The following is a 24,445-nucleotide window of genomic DNA, read 5'->3' as shown; positions in this document are numbered from 1 at the left end:
CACTGAAGAACCAATAAATTTCCCATTGACCAGGCCATAACTGAGCATTTTGGAAAAAAAAAAAAAAAAAAAAAAAAAAAAAAAAAAAAAAAAAAAAGTTTTGTTTTCTCAATTTTGGGGGATATCTCAATAATTTTGATTAATTCTGTAATATTCTGTAAATCACAGCATTTCTTTCAGAGGAGTTTGTCAGAATTGGACTTAAACTCATGCCTGATAGTAGCATAACTGAAATTGTTGCCAGCAGTGTCTCTGTTTAGTACCCATGAAAGAGAGAAAATGGATTTGAAGAAAATATATTCCTTTCTCTTGAGTTTCCAGGGTGCTCATTTTATAAATGCTGGAATTCACACTCAACATCATTTTTATGTGCCTCCCACTTGGCAAAAGGAGAATAAAATAGAAAAATACCACTAAGTATAAAAATGAGATATTAATCATTTTATAAAAATTATCCTAACAAACTTCCTCTGGTACTGTAGCTATCATGAACTAGATAGCAGTCTGCCTCACTTAGCCTGGTCTTGTAGAAAAGCATCCGCAGGGTAACTGCCCAGCAGCAGTAGTTCTGAGGTCTCAGTTTCCATTTCTCCTTGTACCCCAGAGACATGTAGGTGTGGATAAGAATTAAACACCAAAATGCTTAGAAGGTGATTTCCACTTGCATGTTCCTTCTCAAAAAGTACCCGTATGAAAACACCTTCATCCCCTAGGGTATGTAAATCTTGCTCTTTGTCCCTGTTACCTTGCTCTGACCTAACTATTCACATCTGAGAAAGCCTGAAACATTTTTTTTCTCTCCTCTGCCTGCTTTCACACAGCTTTCAGTGACTTTTCAGAAGCACCCAGCAACTGTGGGTATGAGTATTAGGCAAAATCCCCCTTTCTTCCTTGTCAGCTATTCAGAGGCCCCACAATGCCCTTGGGCCAGCTCCACTGAGCACCTCAGAGAAGTTCTCTCATTCCCAGTTTCTCCTGATGCTTAAAAGAGTTGAACATATCCCCATCCCTTAAGCATCCCTTAAGAAAATCCTATTTTTCTGTGCATGATAAACTTAAGGGGGTAATATATGCCTTAAATTTGTCTTATATATACCTTTATTACTGCCTTAAATATGACCATGTAAATATACTTGCTCCTGTCCCTATCCCTGCACCCATAGCTGCATGAGGGAGCTGCTGGTGGGTAACTGGGTGTAGGTGTGCAGTGCACAGGGAGCTTTGCAGTCACATGTGTTCTTATTTCATAGGGAATGAGAAGTTTTTTTGTTTGTTTTTGTTTGTTTGTGGGTTTTTGGTTGGTTGGTTTTTGTTATGAAGTAATGGCCCTTCTGTCAGGGCAGGGTATGCACTTCAACTTTTACCCAACAGCAGATGCACGTCCTTTACACAGATCATTTATCAGGTTGCAAAGCTATGTCTCACTATGTCTTGACCCTCATCAATCTATATTCTCTTTCCTACTTCCTTCCTTCCTCTCTCTCTCAACACTTGCACCTCCTCTTCTTGCTTCAGCTATCTCCATGTGTCTAGGGTTACTGCAAATTTGTTGTGAGTATAACAATCTCATTTGCATCTTTAATACAGGAAACTTTTGCCATTTTCATCTTTGGAGCAGAGTTTGCCTTAAGAATCTGGGCTGCTGGGTGTTGCTGTCGCTACAAAGGATGGAGGGGGAGACTCAAATTTGCCAGAAAGCCTCTGTGCATGCTGGGTAGGCATACACCCTCTACTACTGTTTTCCTCATTATGTCCTTTTACTTCTGAGCCAGGCTGGGAGGGTGTCCAAGAACTGGTGAATGGCAGTAAAAAAAAAAAAAAAAAAAAGCACTGAAATCACCCCTAGTACCCTTTGTGCTAGGAGCTATGTCCTGGATGGAGTGCTTATTAGAAGTACCTGTCAATAACTATTCATTCAAGAGACCCTTAGGCGGCAGGCCAATGAGAACAAATGGACACTTATACCCTTAAAATGCATGTTCCTTGTCCAGAGCCCAACAGCTTTTTTGCTTAAGTTCATCCCAAAATATACACTATTTGCCTTCAGTATCCAAGCCCACAGATCCCAACCCTGTGCCATCTTCCTCAGTCCCCTTTCATACTCACTTTGTGTTTTACCTTCATAATATCAGTCTACATTTGCAAGAAAGTTTGTAATTTCTCCATGTTATCCTTCAAGCTTAGAAGGCACCACCTACAACTATTCATAAAACTAATCATTATTCTATTCACCTTTGAATCTCCTCCTAAAACTCCCCATTGTGTCCACAAACCAAAGAGCCAACATGCAGGAGCTCTCCCTGCCCTGAGCACCTGTCATGCACACCCACATTCCTTCATTGTTTCCAGGACTCCCTTATTAGCGCTCTCAGGACCTGTGGTGCTGCAGTTATACAAATACACACCATCCTCTTCCCCTTTCCCTTTTGCTCATCTTAGAGGTCTAGATGATAGAGAAAATTGGAGCAAATTTTCTGTGTGCATTGTGATACCTTGAAATGGGTGGTGCATAAAAATGGCACCTTTGTGTAAATACTTATATTTCTAAGAGTACTGTGAGAGCAGTAGAGCTTGTGTGAGCAAGAGGGATTGACATTACCTCGTGCCTTCTCAATAAAAGTGCCATCTCACTCTGAGAATGAATCCGCGTTGAGATCTGAGTAAAGAACAGAAAAGACCCCACTGGATTTATTAATGTCATCTCTTCGTTTGTTATTGGCACAAGTTTGTTTTGAGAGTAATTGAAAGTGAATAAATCTGAAATCCATCTGGTGCCACATTTTTGGCTGGAAATAAAATATGAAGACAATTTAAATAATGAGTGCCCAGAGAACATCTGAAGTCTTTTGATACCACTTTTTACTTATACATGTATAAGATCAAAAAGTGGGAGGAAACAAGAGGGAAAAAAAGGAAAAAAAAAAAAAAAAAAAAAAAAAAAACAGCAACAACCACCAATAAGAAACAACGTGATTTGCATTTCAGGCCTCTTTGGTTGACCAGTGAATTGGCACTGAGTGCTTACAAAGATTTTAATAGGAAAACTCAGCCAAGAGAATACTAAATGCACCATCAAAAACTGAATTTCTTTTCTGCTGACCTATAAATCTGTGCTCACTCTGGCCTTCTGGAGGCACATAAGATTTTTTATTTATATACTTATTTCTGTCAGCTTTACAACACTGTTTCCGTGCATCCCTAAGCTAGCTCAGCCACTGTCTCAAGTCCAGTTCATTGATCTGTAAATAGATTACCAGGCTCTCTGGTGGGTTTTGTGCATGCATTTGACTATGCTGCAGGTGCAGATACCTGTTTAATTGGCATGAGGAGGCATTTTGAGGCAGCTTTAAGATTCGCCTAGGGAAATTTGCAGCACAACCAGATGGGATTAAGAGGGGGGTGATGGGGCCACTTTTATTGGCAGGCTTTGTTGTTCTTTTCGCCTTGCAGATATCTTTGTGCTGATTGCTTCAGTGCCAGTGGTTGCTGTTGGGAACCAGGGCAATGTTCTGGCCACATCTCTCAGAAGCCTCCGCTTCCTTCAGATCCTAAGGATGCTCCGAATGGACAGGCGGGGTGGCACATGGAAACTTTTGGGATCAGCCATTTGTGCACATAGCAAAGTAAGTGAGGAGTTTGAAGGACTCACCTGCGTCTTGGGGGAGAGATTTTAAAGTGGAAGAGAGGGGAAGCACAGTTGCAGCAATGCCTTGGGATTATTTCTAGCACAAGCTTTTGTTTTCAGCTTTTCAGCTTTATTCCATCTTCCATTCTATGAACCATTTTTGTCTTCCTCTACTCAGTAGTGGTGTTGGGAAGTGACAAGACTGAGTGTTCATTCCCATACTCATTACAACAGGAATTTTGTCATGACACAGAATAAGAGGAAGGACATCCTTTTAATGATAAAGTATATTAAAATCTTTGGCAGAAATGCCTCTGCAGTTGCAATGTATTTTTAGTGGCTTCACAGGCTTGCCTGATCAACAGATGGAGCAGGACTCCAGAAGGTTGGAAAGAGGCTGGCTAGCAGAAATGTGGTTTCAGAAGGAGTTACTGGTATAATTTCTCCTTGGAAACATGGGTCAGACAATACAAAGATGCACACAGTGTGAATCCAGACAGACAGAATTTCTAAAATCATCTTTCTCCAGTCTAACTTGATGCTATAGTCAGACATTCTGTCTCACACCCGACAGATACATTGTGCTCTTGCATTTTCACCAAACACTATTACAAGTTAAAAACTATCTGCATAAAAAGCCTGTAGATGAGATTTCTCATCTGCACTGGGTGTAGAAAAACTGCATGTAATCTGTGCTATATACTTTTTTTTGTTTGGTTGTGTTTTTTTTTTTGTATCCATGAATGACATTCCTGACATTTTAGGATGGTTTTTGTTGTTGTTGCTTGTTTGTTTGTTTTTTAATTAAAATGCCAGCTGGCACAGCATAATTAGGCTTTGTTTCTTTATAGAGGCTGATAGAGATACCCTGCTTCATTTCAAACCAACTTCTGTTTCTTCCCTGTACAAACTTGCTACAAGGCAGGTGGCACATAAACACTTATGTCAAAAATATTTCTCAGGAAACCGAGATCATAGAAGAAATATGAGTGCCAAAGACATTGTCTAGAAATGTTTAAGGCTTCACAGTGTGGGATTTTTTTTTCCAATTGTTCCTCATTTATTCCCCAACACCACCCTTTGTATCTCAGCTGAATGAGAGAGATAAGAAAAGGTTGAGAGAAATTTGCTTCACTGGAAGACAGTAAAGAAATGATTTTGATAGCAAGGATAGCCAACAAATTACATTCTGTGGGTGCACACCAGAAATCAGCAAAGAAGTTAGCTTATCTCAAGACTCAATTATGAAATTCTCAGCTACAACCCTTTCTTTGGTAAGAGCCATTCTCAGAAGATGAAATAATGTGGAATATTGATTTTTAGCTGCTTGTGAATACCTGCTATGTTTCAGACATTTCTGGGATTGTAATTTGGTTCACTGAGTCTCCCACCTCAATGAGATTAGCCACACACTCCACTGTAGTCAGTCCCTCCAAAACAGGGTGTCGGTGTTTTAACACCAACATTTTTAAAGGTGTGTTCTTATTGCATCATTCCAGACTGAAAACATACCTTGAAATCTGCTTTAATATGCCTAAAGAGAAGGACCTGCATTCTGCAGCCTTGGCAATCTGGAGGTGGAAATTCAGCAGAACTGTTGATTTGCCAGACAAGACAAATCCAGCCTGGGGACAGTAGGAATGGGGATGACTGTTAAAAGCAAAGACGACTCAAGGTCAGGGACAGAGCCCTGCGGGACCCTGTGCCATAGTGCAACTAAACCTTTAACCCAGCTTTACACAGAACTGCAACTTTGCCAGTAAGTGCTGAGCCAGGCTGATCATAGACTGTGACCAAGTCAACAGTGACAGCTCTGCTGCTATCTCCAGTGCTTCTCTCCTCTTCTGACGTTTACTCTGACAGTGTGGGTACTGAATCTGTTTTCAGCCCCTCCACTGTCCATCTGTTTCACTTGCAGGAACTCATCACTGCTTGGTACATCGGGTTCCTGACGCTCATCCTATCCTCGTTTCTTGTTTATCTGGTTGAAAAAGATGTGCCTGAAAAGGATGCTAATGGTGTGGAGATGAAGGAAGAGTTTGAAACCTATGCAGATGCATTGTGGTGGGGGCTGGTAAGTGACTCTAAAAATACCTTATGATCTTAAAAACTTTGTATATAATAAGAGATGATGTTAGGGGTCACAATATAAGTGCTGCTGAATTTGGGTGAATGTTATTGGTATAACATTACCAAGGATAATGAGTAAGGATACCCTTAAAGACAATTGTCTGAACTGATATCCCTGTTGATATTCAGTCAGACAAAGGCTCTTAGGTGCTTAAAGCCTCTTCAGAAATCAGTCCGTGTTCCTGGCTTCTGGGAAGTCTCTCAGAGGAGGAAGGTCTCTATAAGTATAACTGCACTGGCAGAGCCTATCCCTATGGGAGACCTAGACTACAACAGCGGTATCCTGCCTGTGAGAGCTACATCCTTCAGCAAATGGATAAAGCAGAGCTGACCAAAGGATTGTTTTGTAGGTCTAGCAAACCATGGCATAGGCCACTGTAGGTAGATATTCATGGAAGTTAGGTCTATAAAGAGACAGCAAGACCCTTCCACAGAGGGTCTCTCTGGATTCAAGTGTGGAATGATAGAAAGAGGTCTCTTTGAAGGAAAATCAACACTTTGTTTATGTCTTATATGCATTTCTGAAGAATATGTCAGGGATTTCCATGGGTAGTAGAATTCTGAGCAAGAGGGACCCTTAACACATCTGTTCTTGTTGCTTCTCATGAAGAGTGGAGTACTAGTTTGCACCACTGCTCATTAGATCACATAAGATTCCTGCCACCTGGTGTACAGAATTCATATTTCTTTTCCACCAATAGTTAAGGAAGTTGTCTGTATCAATTTGTGACTAAAATTCAATTATTTATTTATTTATTTATTTAAAGCAGCTCACTTATAAGTGGCAAGTTGTGGATTTGCTTTGTTTTTCCACCCTTTCCATCATTAACCAAAAGGTGATGCACAGAACAGTTGGATATTTTCATATCTTTGTCTAGTAGGAATTTCAGGTAAAGTCTTAGTGGTAAGAAAATGTACATGGCTGAAAAACAAGGATTAGCACATGTGCAGGAAAGGAATAAGTTCTCACAAAATCATCTTTGCTTTGTAGGGACTAGGGCTTCAAGAACAGGTAGCTCTGACTCGTTGTTAAAGCTCTGCAAAATGTTAATAGAAAAGTCCTGTTCCTAACTTTGCATGGACAGTGGGCTCACTCTTTTTGCCACCTCAATTCCCTTTCAGCAAATGTATCCTAGAGAGGCAGCTGATTTAAAACTAAATCCATTCTCCCAGGTGCAGTGCCTCTGGACTAGGATACCATGAAAAAAATTGGCTGGTCCATCATAAAGAACCCATTTTAAGAAGTTGTGCGTGAGCACCCGTAGAGCTAAGTGAGTTACACAGGTTTGACAGTGATGTTTAAAGACAAGTTGTTGGCTTTGTTTTTCTTATGGGAAGGCCTGGTCATTTTGCCCACAGATCACCCTTGCTACGATTGGGTATGGTGACAAGACCCCCAAGACATGGGAGGGCCGGCTGATTGCAGCTACGTTCTCTCTCATTGGAGTGTCTTTCTTTGCTCTTCCTGCAGTAAGTACCTTCGTCCTCCCTCTTAGCCACAGCCCAGAGCTGTGTGCTTGCAAAAAGAAGGTGAAGTGATCAAAACTGCCAGTGAAATAAAAATTCCTTTTAAAGGAGGATTCAGACACTTGAGCTGGTCTACGTTAGTAAATAACTTTGATTCCTGCTCTGCTTCCTGGAGGCAAGTAGCACACTGCTATCAAACTACCTTCTTCCCAACTTTGCATACAGACTATTGGGAATAATATGTCACCCTAATACTCCCTGAATGTGTGGGCCTTCTCTGAGACAGTGCCAGCTGGCACAGGACAAAATTAATCCAGCAAGTGAACAGTCTGGGAGATCACAGGATAGTTCACAATCCTGTATCCTGGCCAAGGTTAGTTTACTGGTATTGACATAGCCACACAAGACAATTTTTTAAAGGATTTGAGGCCCATTCATTTAATAATTAGTGTTAGGACCATATTACCTAGCTCTAAATATTTACAAGCTAGATATCTACATCTGAGTAGATCTCTAGATCCCAGAGCAGTGATCATCCTTTAACCCATGCATCTCTGCAGAACAATTCATCTCACATGTTCCCCATCCTTCCTCCCTACACTTTTCCTGAGTAAGAAATACCTAAAATCTTACATCACTCTATCCTTTCAGGGCATTCTGGGATCAGGGCTGGCACTGAAGGTCCAGGAGCAACATCGTCAAAAACATTTTGAGAAAAGAAGAAAGCCAGCAGCTGAACTCATTCAGGTTTGCAGCCACTTCTCTCATTGAAAAGATGTTGCTTATGAAGACTGCTGCATCATGTAACAAGGACTACCCCTTCCCCCCACCCAAATTCTAATTTCCCATTGCTGGAGTCAAGAAGTATTTGTAAAGGAGACAGGGTTTTTTTGTTTTTTTTTTTTGTTTTTTTTTTTTTTCATTGAGATAATGGTCCTTGCAGTTTTTGAGGAATATTTCAACTGCCAGAATAACTTTTAGAAGAAAGGTGTCTTTAGAAGAAAGGCACTCATCTGCTAGCTTCTGGAAACCAACCAACCTCTGTGTTAATGCCACAAAATCACAGAAAACAAGCTGTTAAAAACAAATTCTTTGCAAAATCCAGGTTTTGCCAGTTCCTTTGAGAGAGTGTTTTATGTGCAAACAAAGTTATGGTGTTATTGATGTGAAAACATCAATGGAAGTAACACAATAGACAGTGACTGGTTCAATCAAGGCAAATTACATAAATAGCATGTGTAGTTTGTAAAAGCTGAAACATTCTGTTGGATCTTCCATTACATTATTGGAATAACAGAGGAATCAATGGGCAGAGTCTTCTTAGCTCACTTGGACTTCTGTTCTGGTCTTTGCTATGAGTTCAGAAATTCAAGCATAAAATGATTCATCTGGGGGCTGATGAATTTGACAGGAGTTGTTCAGTGTAGGTGTGGAGCACACCCTGAGGGCAGTGAAGCAAATGGTAGCATTTTCATAGAAGGACAGAGAAACTTCTTGTGATATCAGAACAAAGTGATGGAGCTCAGGACTGCTTAGGATCAAACCAGTCCTCAGGAGAAAAAGGTCAAATGGCATATTACACAGTTTTCATTAAAAATGTTGCTTGGAAAGCAGAAGGGACGGCAAGAATGAGTAGTGAATGGAATTCGTGTATTAAATTAAAGTTTATCCACTCAGCAGGTAGCTTATTTAGTCACAATATTTGTAGTTTTGTGCTTAAAGAATTTTGGATGAAGCTAAATGCTGAAATAGAAAGTCGCTCAACAAAATTTTATTTAATGTTATATTAGATAGTAAATTAGCTCAAGCACTTCTGGAAATACTGAACACATATAGCAATTCTTAGAGATATGAGAGAAGAAAGAAGTTAGTTTAGTCAGGTATGCTGTGTTGTTTGTGTTGGTGGTTCTCCCTCATGTCCTTTCTCCTTTAGTAGCCTTTCCCGATTATAAACCAGTGTTAATAATTTTGCCATATAGTGACACTCATTTGGTTTGGCTGATTAGTAATTAATTTCCAGACAGTAACTGAGGTGAATCATTACATTCTTTGAAACTATGGCTGTTTTCAGTCTAAGGAATTGCTTTACCTAATACTAATTATTGTCTCTCCCTTGATATCTCCAGGCTGCCTGGAGATACTATGCTACTAACCCCAACAGGATTGATCTAGTTGCTACCTGGAGGTTTTATGAATCAATAGTATCATTTCCATTTTTTAGGTAAGTGAATTTTCTACCTCTCCATCACCATTTTCTGTGAAGTATTAGTCAGGACAGAAAACATGGAATTTTTGTATATAATGAGGCTTTTGTACATATCAGAGAGTTGCCAGTTAATGTATTCCTGTTTGAGAGTGAAGTACATGCTTTTTGTTCTGGATCCATTTCTTCTCCATTCCCTTAGTGGGATGTAGCAGGAGCACATGGATATCTCCCTTGGTGTCTCTCATGTTGAGGCTAAACAAAGGAGATGTTTGCCTCACAGTCAGCTTTCTTTTCCAAGACTTTGGAGTTTACTGACCTGGAAATCTCAATTTCTTCCTCCATAATTTTGATCCAGAGAAAGTTTGACTCCTGAGTTTCACAGGCACCTGTACTCACACCCTCTAGAATGCAGTTCTGTGTTTTAAGATATGGGCTATATTGAAAATTCTTTATTCTCTTCTCCAATTCAACCAGACTGAGAATTGTGTTGCCATGGAGGTGGCCATGGCACAAGAAAATAATCAATGCTTATTAAATCCTTGCCTTTTGGCAATACCAATTACTTATGCGTATAATTCAGTGGAGGACAGCCGGAGAATTTCTAAAACTGTCTCCCATTGAAGCTGTCCATTGACAGTACACAAGAAAACTTTTCAGGAGAGTTAAGTCCTTTTTTAAACAAACAAACAAACAAACAAACAACAACAACAACAACAAAAAACTAATTTTAATCACCACTCCAGAGTTCAGTGAAAGCATTGCATGCATAAAACATTCATACTTAATCTATGCTCATATATTAATAGATGGATCTGTCTGATCCTCACTTTTCTTGCTTGTCAAACAGGCCCCTTCCTCACTTGATGTACTAACAGTTTAAAATGGCCATGTGAAAGCCAAAACTTTTAGCTATAGACCATCAACTGCTAATGATGGGCATTAATTAACTAAGGATATGTTTTAAACTTTCATTCTGGGCTTGCTGTTTTGTCTCATTCTTAAAAAAAAAAAAAAAAAAAAAAAAAAAATTTTTTTTAAAAACCACTCAAAAGTAGGGGGCTGAGCACAGGTGAGCTGTACTCACTAGGCTAATACTGCAGAACCAGCTGTTGCTCAAATCTGACTTGAAGAAACTTTTCTGGCTTCTGCCTTCACAAAGGGAAAATCACAAGTATTACCCCTTTCTTTGTTTTATCCACAAAGTGTTTCTTTAGGACTAATCTCACATTGGTCACAAAGGAAATCTTTAAGAAAAAAAACAAATGTTTAATTAAGGCTCAGTACATTTCTTTTTTATCCCTCTTCACTCTGTATCTATTCCCACGTTATCTACTATAGACTGATTTCTAGAGGGTTTCTTGACCTCAGGTTTTGCTCAGAGAGTAATTTTCAGGTTCACCTGGAGTCTAGACTCATTACTGTGATTTCAAGCTTGTTCACTGTATGTAGGTTCTCCTGTGATTCAAATGCAACCTGAAATTTAATAGGTGTTTTGCAAATAAGGTCCTGGGAGAGAGGGCAAGGGAGCTGACTTCTCATGAAAGACTGAATTGCCATTCTATGGAGCACAGATTAGCTTCAAGAAACTATTTCACTTTCTTTGCTTTATGGGTAGTTGAAAATGTAGTGTCAAAGTTTTTATTGCTGCTGTCAGAAATGGTCACAGAACAGAAAATGTATAAACAATTAGCAATAGATTAACAATTTTCATTAAAACATCTGCTGAATGTATTATGTAATTACTCTCTCCTTGCTTTCTCCTCATGCTTCTGCTCTTGTATAAAAGGAAAGAGCAATTGGATGGTACTGCCAGGTATGTAGTGTCATTATTATAGCCTTGTTTTAATACAGTTATTGGGGAATGTTAAATGGTTCTTCGTGGATTTATGAGCTGTTAACCAAAACATGCTACTAACACCACAAATAGTCATTAAAAAATGATTAACCAATCCATTTCCTAATTGCTTGCTTTTTTTCCAATTTAACAGCACAGCTAAAATGCTAATCGTACAAATGCAAAGTGTTGCTTGCTGATTGTCTGTAAACAGCTTTATTGTTCATTATGATTAATCATGGTCTATATAGATTTCTCCTGGTCCATGCTATAGAGCCAGGGTTTAGCATCCAGGTTGTTCTGGTGTGAATTTAAAGTTCTGCTTCATGTGTGCTTCTGTACAGAGCAATGTTGTGGTGTAAAGGATCAGCTGTGTTGTTTCTCCATGTTCACAGATTTCTTGATGATAAATCGTAAGATGGAAGGCTAAGATGGTCAGCAGGATAATCAAGTTCTCTGGCAGTTCTCTGGCAGTACTGGCTACACTGAGATTGAGAACTTGGTCCCACCTCTGCTGAAATATATGGGGAAGTTCCCAGTAACTCTGGGGAATTTATGAGCAAAGAGAATGAAAGAATCACCAGTCCTAATACTGGTCAGTCACTGAATACTACAACAGATCAGTCACCATCAGTGAACCTGCAAGGTCTCAAATATATTTGGAAATGATTTGTTCATAACCTTCCAGCTAAATTACAGATTCAAAAGCACATAAAATATTTTTAACCTTTCAGGTCAGGATCCTGGAGCACTTAAATGCTAAACTACTAACAATGGATCACCCACAATGAAAATAAATAGATATTAAAGGACATATAGTTCCACAAAGAGTCATGATGACACTATTTCCATTTCCATTCCCATTTAAAACAGAGAGAAAAACAACAAGAATTTTAGTAGAATTTGTAAACTGCCAGAGAAGAGGCTTGGGTTTCAGTCCCAGACCTGATAAAAAGTTATAAAGATATGTATATTTAAAAATACATTTTAAAAAATATATTTAAACATTTTATGTAACACAGCATAGCATCAACAAAGGAGGCTGCAAATAATAGATTCACATTTGGTGTTCTTCTATGAAAGATGGGGGTTCAAATCTCATTTAACAGAGCAGAGAAGCCCAGGTTTCCTTACAATACCAGCAAGTGCTCTAGTGCTTGATTACTGGGGAAGGGGTGACGTCCCAGTAATCCTGACACCATCATCATGCGCTAACCTGCTCCCCTTAAAAGACTATCTGGATGGAGCTTCTTAGTATCTGGATCCTAATGAATCTTAAGTATTATATATCCGTAACACAGCCCAGGCTAAGCATACTTGAGCAAACTCAGCTTCTTCAATGCAGAAGTCTGGAGATTTGGGGAATTTCCAATGTTGGCCTTCAATATCTAGGAGAGATCTTAGGAGGTGAAATCTTTTTAAGTATGTAACTCTATACTTTGGGCCAACCCATATTCTGACTCAGATGCAAGAGCAGATTAAAACATGAAAATTATGACTCTCAACACACAATCTTTAAAACTGTAATCCCAGGGCCCCTCATTCTAGCACTTTATACATTGATTTTTTTTTTGTTATATAAGTAATGACCTTCAGCAAAATCATCATTAATCCTGCACTGGAGCCTTAGCAAGACTTTTTTATGGAAATAAGCATTCACTAAAAGGGATTGAAAGACCTCCAAGTAAACTAGCAAATGATGGTACTTGTGGGAGCATCCACTGACTTCAGTAGACGTAGGACTGAGCCCTAAAATCTGGTTATTTTGACAGTCCCACCTCCCATCTCTCATAAAATTCTTATTTACAGACCGTGTAATTAAAAAAAGAAAAAAGTCTTCCTACAGTCAAAAAAAAGAAAAAAGTCTTCCTACAGTGATTTAGTGTGAAAAGTATTACTTATATTCCACTGCAGTTTGTGTTGGAGGCTATACTGAAATAAAGGTCATTAAGGAAATGTGGTCCTAGTGGAGACAACAGCCCATCAGTGCGCTCTGTCTCCAAGGTCTTGCATCAATGGAGTAATTAGTGGGCAAGCTGTAGTAATAAAGTTCATTGTCTGAACAGTGGTTGATAATGAAGAAGAACTGGTCTAAATCTTTCCCAGAAGAGTTAAAACATAGCTAGTTAATAAAAATGAGGCCTGGCTGTGTGAAACTTTGAGGATGGATAATGCTCTGAGTGTCCAGTTTTCTATTCTGTAGTTCAAAAGCTCTTTAGGAACTCCACAGAGCCAGCTCTATGACAGATCCTTTGAGGACCTCTCCTCTATGCAGGATGACAAACTGTCAGGGAGATGCAACTCTGTGTTCTTAGACCATCTGGGAGAAACACAGGGGAGACAACAGTGTGGAAGAGTCCATTTCAGAAACTGAAACCCAAGGCAAGGCCTCAAGAAAGGACTTGTGGTAGCAGAAAGCCAACGAAAATTTGGCAACAGCCCATGGCTTTACTGAGGCTTACTTTAAACTAAAATTGTGAAAAAGTGAAATGTGATGAAGAGCATGTTGACCCAGACAGTAGGCTGGATCACGTAAGCAGTGAAGGGACATGGTACATATCATGCTGCTCTGTTAAGAACAGCGCTTTCACTAGGTGCCCCTATACAGGCTCCAAAACCAGGAGGAACTGGGGCTGTGCTTTTCACTGCTTACTGGTGGGGAGTCTGCTGACTTCATGCTGCAGGTGTCACTAGATTTTTCTTAATAGATCAATGCCTTAAACTATGAGCACATGGAATCTCAGGTAGTAATTGTATCTGGAGAGAAAGGAGGACCTCCTGTTCCCACTTGGTCTGAAGACTCCTGTGCTGTTGCACTTCTGTATGTATTCATTTACTTCCCAGGAAGGAAGATATATGAAAAGATACATGAATGTTCATATCTGCTAGAGTGTTCTCATTCAGCAAATATGTGGGTGCCTGACCTATGTTTCCCGACATTTAGGGCAGGCCTTTACAGGATGGACATGTTCTTTACATTGAACCAACTTTTTATGTCTGTGCTTGGAATTGTGGCCTTGATTTTTCAGCACTGTTACCAGCTATTAGCAATGATTTTGACTAGTGTGTGAATTTTGAATCACTTGTATATACAGGCACTTCAGTGAAGGATTTTGAACTTTCTCCTAGGGCCTTGTTCCTAATCAGGTGTTTAATTTCTGCACAGAGTATTTCCCATCCATAGAACTAGACATCAGGAGACCATGTTCATTCCTAGATGCATTATTACATGATTGCATAAAAGTCATTGATCCCTGTTTCCTTATGTCTACAAGATAAGTAATATCCCCGTCTTTGAAAAGATGTTTTGAGATCTTTAAGTGGCAGAACCTGTACTAGTCCTACCTACTCTGTGAGTATAAAAGAATGCATATAATGTGGTGCATTTTTATATTGCCAGGAGTAAAAACATAATGCAAATAAAATCATACTTTTCAAGGCTGGAAAATTTCACTGTCAGCATTTCTTCTTAACGCAACTTCCTGAAACAGAAAAGGGAAAACAACCACTCTGATCTGTACTCTACACTAACTACAAACAAAAGGATGTTCCCATTCTTTTTCATAGAGCTTTTCATGGGTAATCATTAACGTCTCATCTTAATAACTTTTCTTCACTTTACAGTAATGTCATGTTTAGTAGGGAGTCATTCTTTGGATCAAGCCTCACAAGAAAACTTAGGTATATACATTCAAGTAACAATCAAGCCTCACTCTTCATATTTTTTGCATGCCATTCTCTGCCTGCACTTTCTGTTTTGACTACAGTAGTTCATCTAACTACCATAAAAAGTAAGGGGAGATAAGACTGAAACATTATTTAATCATAAAAAAGAAACTTGCATGACCTTGCAGGTAGTTCATTGTTCTGCTGTTCAGAAAACATTGGGTCTAGTCCTGGCTCTGCCAATGATCTGCTTAGAAACAACTGCTTTTCACTGTTTTCATAGAATGGAAATGATACTAACCTACTCTGCAAAGCATTCAGAAATCTATGGGTGAAAAACATTCTGCAAGAGGTGAAAACCATTTCTTTTGCAGTTCCAACCCTGTCAATACAAATACATGCAAGTAACATTGCATTTGATTGTAATGGATCAACTTCCTTGCATGTGTATTTACAGGTTCCGGTTCAGCAAATGGAAAACAAGTGGAGGATTTTTATCATCTGAATAAAGTTATTGACATGCTTAAACATCTTGCTGAACCGTGACCTGAAATGTGGGGCAAGAACTTTATCTTCCTGCAATGGAACATGGAAATAATTAGTAGCAATTCAGAAATCTGAAGGACACACCATTGGAAATACTAAGATTTTGACTAAATTGTCAACCATTCTATTTTATCCTGCACAAACATCTTCCTATCATTCAACTTTATCTTGTTCTTCTCATTCCTGCTTCATTCCACAAACACGAAATCATCAGCACACAACACAGCTTTCCTAGCGTAAGCCCTTCAGCTTTTGGAGAGCTGCTAGTGAAGCCCTCTATTTTTCATTGAATGATTGGCCCATGCAAAACATTTGAGAGACATTGATTTTTTCAGTTGGGTTTGCTTCTAGTGGTTGATACATGAAGAAATGTTCACTGAAAAGTAAAGAGTGAGTCAACATCCACATGGTTTCTATTTACATTTCTGGCTGCATCTTTTGGTGAAAAATATCCATCCTGTTTTCACACCGAAATGAATTTGGATTATTTTCTCCATGGATTGGCATGACACTGCTTATTTTTGCCCATTTCCATTCACTTTAGTGAATGCATATGAGAAAAGGGACGCAGCAAAAGCCTGTAGTGTGGACATAGGCTCTTTCTCTTCCTGAAGGGCATCAAAGATGAGCCTAAGTAAGGACCTGTGCTCATGTTTCTGACCAAATAATTTGAATGGTAGTTGAGTTTGGATTTAGAGTTATGCTTAAATACCAATAAGAACATAAAACACAAGAGGGGGAGGAAACGTTGCCTAAAATGGGATGTTTTCCTCTTTCAAATCAGACACTTGTAAATTTAGACCTTGGGATTCAGGGTGCAAAGTGGCTTTTTCAAAGAAGGCATTAGTTTTCAGGAAGTTAGAGTCAACTATTTTAAGGCTGAACATTTTCGTGAGTTCTCTATAGAAATGAATGTTATTTGATTTCCTTAAAAGGAAAAACTGATTGGCTGAAGTTTTCAAGTACTTTGGAAGTGCAAAATTTTCTTTGTTTTATATTGGGAAAACACATAGACTCTTAGAGATCAGTTGAATGTATTCATTGAGGGTTAGATTTTCAGCAGGACTCATTGCTGTCTTCATAATATTAGTTTTGTGCTAATATGCATTGGGAAAAGTTCAAAGGAGAATATTTCTGAAAATCTAATTTAGAATGTTTGATTTCCAAAGCTAAGTTCACCCAAATAAGGACAGCAGATAATGTAGAAAAATATTGGAGTAAACATGACTTTTTTTTTGCTTCCAGTTGCTTGAGACCGGGAATAAATAAACCTACAGATTAGCTAAACTGCAAAAATATGGAAAGATTTTCTGAATATTATTACTCCATGTGAGGTGAAAGTGGTTAATACATGGAAGAGGGCTGTGTTTGATTCATTTTTATTATTAATTCATTATTTTTCTTCTCATACATGTACCATTTGCTTATGAAACTCCAATACTAGACAAAGAACAGAGAGGAGAGTATCTGGCTTGCATGATGGGATGTAATTGCATTATTTCCTTGCATGACTGTTTCTGAACCAGTATTTCTAGTTCAGTGGTTCCCACTCTTTATTCTGAGCAGGGGTAAAACATCTGCAGAAGCCATCCAACTCTTTTATATTCAGCAAACAAATTCTTCTCTCAAATGTTCCAAAATAATTCCCACTGCTCTTGAAGAGCAAGAATCTGAAAGTTGAACTGTTCTTTAGCTGTGAAGATTTCAAGCCAAACTGTCTGCAATGCATCTGTCTTCCCCCCTTTATGGTGGTCTGTATCTTCCATAGTTATGGAGTTCTCATCCTTGGACTCTACCTTAAACGCAAAGTTTTGGGGAAAACTTTTATTCCATCACAAGGGAGCAGATGCAAGGCAAGCAATCGCAAGCTAGTCAGAAAAAATACTCTGCACTTATATGATCATATTTTGCGATTCCCCACAACTTCTAGAATTGCACTGAAAGTCAGGAATCATATCTTCCTGAATGTGAGGAAGCCAAAGGAAGTGAGACCACTGTCCCAAGGAGAGGAAGAGCAGCTCACATCAGTAGGAGGAGTCTGAAAGATAAGCAGCAGTATGTGAACCTGTAGGTGGGAACCACTGTTCTAGCCACTCTCATAAAGGATGTGATCTGCGCATGCTTCATACTCTGAGACTGAGCCATGCGCATGCTGATTTAATGAAGGAGATTTTGTCATGAGAACAAATGTTTCTGAAGTGTTTTTAAAAAGCACAGTGTAAACAAAAACCCCAGCAGACCCAGATTTCATCCTCTGGAAATGAGAATAAAGCCCATTGTTTCCCTGACGACAGCTATCCATTTATCTGGAAAGAAGCTTGGGTTTTGTTTTGTATACAACATATTGTTGTATTTTTTTTTCGTGTGAAGATGATTAATGATTTTCTGAGTGTTCTACTGCTCTGGCTGCCTGGATATGAACACGATTGTCTATATTATTGTGTAAACATACTGTCTGAATGTTACTTTAAGGGTTAATTATCAGCATTAAATTATTGATAAAGGCTTCAGCTCACATAACTTTAGCTTAGACTAGAAATCTACTTTTAAAATGAATTCTCTTCTAGATCTGTCTGTAATCAGTATCAACAGACAAGTCACCCCAGTTGAAAAGTCACCCCAAAGTGAAACAGATCTCAGTATGTTAATAACTTCCCACTGACCATAAAAAGGTGCCAAAAGTCAATCTTAGACAAGAAATTTTACTTTTTAACCTTTAGTTCTAGCTTGTAAACCTAAGATGCCTGAGCAACAAACAGTCTTGGACAATGGTTTATTCTTGAACTGACACTTATCAATGAGGAAATTTACCTTAGAGAATTTAGGAATGCTTTTTATTCAGATTATCTACCTCCAAAAATAAATAAATAAATAGATAAATAAATACATAAATAAATAAATTGTTACTGGATTACTAGATATGCAATAGAGAACACCAAGGCAAATAAGTAGCTTTTTGTGCTGATTGCAATGGAATATTTTGATCTGTTTTGATCTGTCAGGAGGATATGAAATCTTAATCACTCCTATTCTGAGGTCAGTTCATGGCAGAGATTTTGGGCCCTACATTGGAAAAAAAAATTACAAGATGAATCTGTTGGATTCTTTGCATTGTCCACTGACCCTTTTCCTGCTGATTTGATCTGTGTGAAACCTTGTAACACACTATGTGTCTCCCTGTATTTTGGTAAGGTAGACAGTCGATAAAGGAATTTTAAGGCACAAAGTTTGAGAGATCTGGACATGTACTTTGAAGGACTGAGCTAGTTTCTGGGGAGAGAGTCAAAGACCCTATGTAATGGAAATTATCTTCTTTCTGTACAACATTTAACTGTTAACAATAGAAACCCTCGGTCTCACCTATTTTTCTGCTTCTTTGGCTTTGAAGTTCTCTGCTGTAAACATATTCTTCCATTTAGAACTTTTCTGTAGTGTTACTAAATCAAATTTTGTGAAGTTTGGTAGGTTGCTCCAAGGCAATGTGTTGTGTGTGGCCACTCCTTGCTTTTGACAAAATTATCTCATCATCTGAAATCACCTGAGTTTCACTCCTAGCTTTCACCCTTCTAGGAGCTTCTTTCTCATCCCTGAATGTCTTTGCAGAAGCCCTAATACTCTCAGCCTTAAAATCCTAAATGGAATATAGTCCCCACCTTCATGTGTCATTGGTAATCTGTTAATCTTCCCACCAGGAAAATCTGATATTCACAACAAGCCTATCGTACATATAATTGTTTCCTACCTAGAGGAAAATTCTTCATTTTATTATCACTAAACAGACCTTCTTATCCTAAAACTTATTGAGTCTCTTCTTCTTTGTAGCATACATTATAGTCTCCTTCAGCCTACAAAGATCACCACGTTGCCAAGCATGCTTACCGGCTCTATCTTTCTTCACATAGATGACTTCACAAGCTCACTCCTTCTAATCTTCATGTCCATCAGTTATATTTCCTGTCTGATTCTTATCACTGTAAAATCTATTTGCAGTAAAATCTATTTTAGTGTTTTTCCTAGTTTACCCTTCAAAACCCACTCAAGTCACTCAGTTGGCTTTTATTGTCCCCAACTTTATTTGTCATGCCCTTCCAAAACTTGCTCAAGTTAGCTGTATTCTTTTCCTGTATATAAATTTTCCTAAATGTGATATATGAATGTTTGAAGAATCCAAATTTCACAGCAGTGCCATGGAGTTAAGACATCTGTCTTGCAAGGCAGTGCTGTTCTCAGACACTGCCTCTGAGAGAATAGATAAATGACAGTAATGCAGAAGAGACATCATAGGATTCTCTGTCTGAATGGAAAGCAAATCACTCATTGTTATCTTGCATTCACCATTAGTTTAGCCTTTTAGAGCATTGTGGCAGATCAACCAGATCAAAAGTCCAGGCTAAAAGGAAACACTATGGAAACTACTTTTTAAATAAGTGCTTAGGGCCAAACGTTAATGTGGTGACTAATTCACCACAGATATTAACAAGTAGCATCTTTCATTTTTTTCTATAAAGAAGGAAGCAATCCCTGATTGTTGCTGTGTGCATTTGTCTGTACTTTGTGCATCTTCCCCATAGCCAGTAATTTCTCAGGAAACTACACTATGACAAAGTCTTGGTAATATTAATACCATTCACTTAGACTGCTCTACTTCTTCAGTCAAATCCATTCTTTTGTCTTCTCATGTCATTGACTTCAGTCCTGGCACTGCTGACATATCAGGACTAGCTGTGTATCTCTATACTCATACAAGTCCTTCTTAACAGCCACTTCCATACTTGCACACGCCTGCACACTTCATGCACACAATGACAATGCAAGTGTCTGAATTTACTAGGCTGCAGAAATCGCATGTTACCAGCAACAAGATTAGGAAAGCCCCCAAAAAACATTCTGCACAAATGTTTAGTGTTTCAGTCTTCTGAGGCAAGAAAATATGTCCATATTTTCTTACCTTCTAGGTCAAAGATTTATTGATAAGAATCTGATATTAAAGATGACAACAAGACCAATTCATATTAAAACAAAGAAACGAACAAACAAACAAAAAACAGCAACAACAACAACACTGGCAACAACTGTGATCTGCAATGCTCAAATCAAGCAGGAACCTTGTATGCTGTATATTGCAGTATTCCTACTAGAGTCAGCAGTGTTATTAAAGCAGCAAAGACATCATATGTCTTTAAATGCCTCTCACCTTTTCCATTTTAAGAGGAATATCCCACAAACTTCCATTGTGGTGGGATACTGCCTCAGGATACTGCCTCTCTGAGGTAGAAACAACTCCTGGCAAAGAGGTGCACCAGTAGAACCAGAAATCTGCAGCTTCCAAAGACATCAGTAGAACACAAAAGTAACCCATCTGATCAAGGTAACTCCTTAAAAAAGAATAAAAAGTTCTGTAAGTGAGACCCTTCACTTGCATTGTCTGCACACAAGTCTCTGTCTTCGACCACTATGTCCTTGCAGGGTGCACCCTCCCCATCCTTGATCTTTCACGCCAGCCAAGTTTAGTGACTTCAGCTGAACAAACCACACAAAAACCTCCCTGCATACCTATGAAATCTCTTCGTTCTGGACACCATTGAAACCCTTCCTTCAGCTCTGCTCCCAGCTGTGGCTCCCAGAAACCTGCCAGGTGCTGTGGCTTCTTCTGTCCCCCTGCTGCTCAGCCCTCCTGACCCACTTTCCCACACAGAAGTCCAACTTGAACATATGTGCACAAGTCATCTCTCCCCAGAACTGTCCCACACTGCAGTGCCCAGGATTAGGTTAAAAAGCAGGGTTACTTCCCAAAGCTTAGCCCCACATTTATATTTTTTAACAAATGGTCAATAAACAGATATTTTTAGTAGTAAAATGAACAAGCAAATAAACCATTTATATCATCTCTCACCTAAAAATTTTTCAGAGTGTATTTAAGCTGATGCACTGACTAGCAAATTCTTTTGTGCTGCTGTTTCCAGTGGCATTAGTAATTGCCTTTAAGACTGTTACGGTCACTGGGCTGTGAGCAGGGTTAATGATGCTGGTAAGATGACAGGCAGAGGCAATTGCAATTCAGTGCAGTTGTCACTGAAGGGCAAAGGACTTTGGTCCATAAATCCATAAGAGGACAGTGAAAGGAATCATCAGAGGAACAAAATATGTCACTTTACCACTATTTGTCTACAACACCTCAATTCCTAGAATAGTGAGAGATGACTGAAATTGAATAATGGAGAGAACTGGGTGGCTTGCCCTACCATGTACCTAATAATTGCTTGGCAATGCCTTTCCAGTGTTTTGCTGATAATTTATTTGGTTCAAAGCACATCTGACTTTTCTTCTGCTCCTGGTAGGCACATTTAATAGCCTGCCATGGACCCAGTAGGTAAAGGAATCACTGAACAGGAAAGGCCAACCATCCTTGTCATCAGATAATAGAACTGCCTAAGTAGTAGTGTTTCTCTTCTTAATAATAAACCTCATGCTTCAGACATGGTACTGGAGCTGAAGCACTGTGATACATTACATAGAGAGGATAGCAAAACCCTCTGGTAACATTTTCAATATTGTTACAAAAAAAAATGCTCATAAAAAGCAGTTAATTATATGTGGAGCTTAGTTGTTGTTTACAAAGACATTGATGTATTACGGTAGCCCCAGCAGTGTCTGTGTGTACAAAACATTTATTTAGCCTCTCATATATTTAAAGCATCATGAAAACAAGTTAAAAGCGTACAAAGGAGGAAAATGATTACTTTTGCTTATTTTGTAGCCAAAAGCTGGGTCTCTTGGATCGGGTTCGTGGTACCAATACTAAAGGAAAGCTATTTACCCCTCTGAATGTAGATGCCATTGAAGAAAGTCCTTCAAAAGAGCCTAAGAATGTTGTCTTGAATAATAAGGAGCGTTTTCGCACTGCATTCCGAATGAAAGCGTACGCTTTTTGGCAAAGCTCAGAAGGTAGCCCATCTGTGTTGATTTCTTTCTATCCCTCCCCTTTTCTCTTCATTTTACTTTCTTCCTCTGCATCTTCTGTTGAAGGTTTGTGACTTTCTGGGCCAAGCGTTGCCACCTTCTGGTTTCATGTGGCACATTTGGGGAAGATCCAATAAATGAATGCTGGTGTACGGACAACACAGTGCTTGAAATAAGTCAGTGGCCCTCCAAAAAACAACAAACGATATTGGATTTGGCCAGAAATGGAAACAACCCGTTTGAACTTGAACACCAGGGCACAATGGGCAGTGAACTGATATCCCCCCAAACACACATGCCATCATGGGTCTGTTAATTATCAGGGATGCTATATTAAGGCAGCTCCCTGCTATTAGCCTGTGTCCAGGCATCTCAAATATCTCCACACTTAAATCCCTTAAAACCCCATTTTATAGTGAACTGCTGTTTCCTTCCCACTTTCCCTAAGACTTCCGCCCCTCAGCAGATTTCCATTTATGGAAAGATAAATGGAAGATAAGATAATTTTCCAACAAGATAAGATAATTTTCCAAAAAGATAAGATAATTTTCCTCTCATTCTCCCTCAACACATTTTTCTGTTATTGTCTATTGTGTCTAAATGGTGTCTAAATAACAGTTTCTCCTTTATTGTGCCAGCTGGCTTCTGTGCATGCATCCATACTACCATGGATGTAGGTTGGGTGTCCATGCTGGGGACTTGAGTATCCTCCTCTGTGAAGTTACATGAGCTCAGGGCAGCGCAAGTGGGAGAACGTGGCCTGTAGCTTCTACAGCTGTTCTAGCCTTATGTAAAATAAGATTGGTAAAGACTTTTCACCATATAAGTTCATAGAAGTGGGAACTTCTAAATCCATTTGAAAGGAAGAAAAGTTTTCAATGTTTTCAAAATGATGGAATCTGAGAGGAGATGCCTCAAATTATGTCTTAATGATTCAGAAAATAATTTAAAGAGTTGACTAGAGAAAGAGTAATATGCAAGAAATGTTCCTTTACTAAATTAGATTTTACTAAAGTAGACTTTACTAAAGTAGACTTTACTAATTTACTAAATTAGACTTTACTAGTTCCTTTACTAAATTATCCCTTATATATTGTGCAGTCAGAAGATCACACTTTTTTTTTTTTTTTTTGCCTGCCTTGCAGATGCAGGTACAGGGGAACCCATAGGAGAAGAGAGAGGCGACAGTAGTGACTTCCTCATGGAAGATATGATCCCCACATTCAAGACAGCCATCCGAGCTGTCAGGTAAATGCCTTTGACGTCTCCTCAGTGCTTGGCTTTGATTTTGAATGTTTGTGTTTCAGGAAAACATATCACTGTGTTGCTGCATGTTGATTTATTGTTGCTATTCTTGCTTTTATAAATGCAATAGACTGGATAATCCTAGATAATTGAAAAGCATCAGCCAAATCCTATACAAGTCTTCTTTCAAAATATACAGAAAGGAAAGTGTTTTTCAGTAACACTGATCATGTCATTTTTTGCAAGACACTACAAACGTATTTGTTATAAAACAACAAAGTATAAAGCTTATCTTTAAAATATGCTGTAAATATAGTGCCTTGCCCAAGGTATATTTATGTACATTTATGTACATTTATGTACAGCAGGAATTCTAGCTTAGTAACAAATCCTTAGCTGACTCAATTCTTTATTTACAATTGTATGAGTCTGCAATATATTTTTCATGTGTCATGCTTTAATAGATGCTGAAGTCTTCATTTCATCAGTCTTCAGCCTGTCACATATGTCACCCCTAGTTTTGCATCACAAGATATAATCCCTGGGGTTAAAAAACTCATGGTAAGGCTTGGTAATATGCTTAGAACATCAAAAACATGAAATTTGTTCACTGATGCTCTGTTACTTCTCCACTCAGAATTAAAAGCCCCCAGAGGAAAAATATTCTTTTTTCATTGCAGTCACTTTTTTTTTATTATTATTTTATTTTATTTTATTTTATTCTGACAGTTGCTTTAGACCAGAGTTACCACCTTCCAGTAGAAAA

At 38.7% G+C, this 24,445-nt stretch overlaps 1 protein-coding gene across 3 annotated transcripts in view; it reads left to right on the top strand.

The window, feature by feature from the left end:
* Positions 1 to 24,445, top strand: part of KCNQ3 (potassium voltage-gated channel subfamily Q member 3) — a 196,487-nt gene that overhangs the window by 159,707 nt on the left and 12,335 nt on the right. For 2 of the 3 annotated variants that reach the window (XM_035316576.1, XM_035316574.1), the window contains exons 3-12: positions 1,588 to 1,714; positions 3,451 to 3,623; positions 5,544 to 5,699; positions 7,115 to 7,225; positions 7,874 to 7,969; positions 9,349 to 9,443; positions 11,215 to 11,241; positions 14,887 to 14,943; positions 22,232 to 22,419; positions 23,580 to 23,682. In XM_035316576.1, the coding sequence (XP_035172467.1) occupies positions 1,588 to 1,714; positions 3,451 to 3,623; positions 5,544 to 5,699; positions 7,115 to 7,225; positions 7,874 to 7,969; positions 9,349 to 9,443; positions 11,215 to 11,241; positions 14,887 to 14,943; positions 22,232 to 22,419; positions 23,580 to 23,682 (1,133 nt within the window). The remainder of the gene's footprint in view (positions 1 to 1,587; positions 1,715 to 3,450; positions 3,624 to 5,543; positions 5,700 to 7,114; positions 7,226 to 7,873; positions 7,970 to 9,348; positions 9,444 to 11,214; positions 11,242 to 14,886; positions 14,944 to 22,231; positions 22,420 to 23,579; positions 23,683 to 24,445) is intronic. The other variant, XM_035316575.1, reaches the window with a different exon arrangement.

The sequence above is a fragment of the Oxyura jamaicensis genome, chromosome 2 (assembly GCF_011077185.1).
Source record: "Oxyura jamaicensis isolate SHBP4307 breed ruddy duck chromosome 2, BPBGC_Ojam_1.0, whole genome shotgun sequence".
Classification (NCBI taxonomy): Eukaryota; Metazoa; Chordata; class Aves; order Anseriformes; family Anatidae; genus Oxyura; species Oxyura jamaicensis.
The sequence above is the reverse complement of the archived record's forward strand: the minus strand, read 5'-3'. Positions and strand labels throughout refer to the sequence as shown.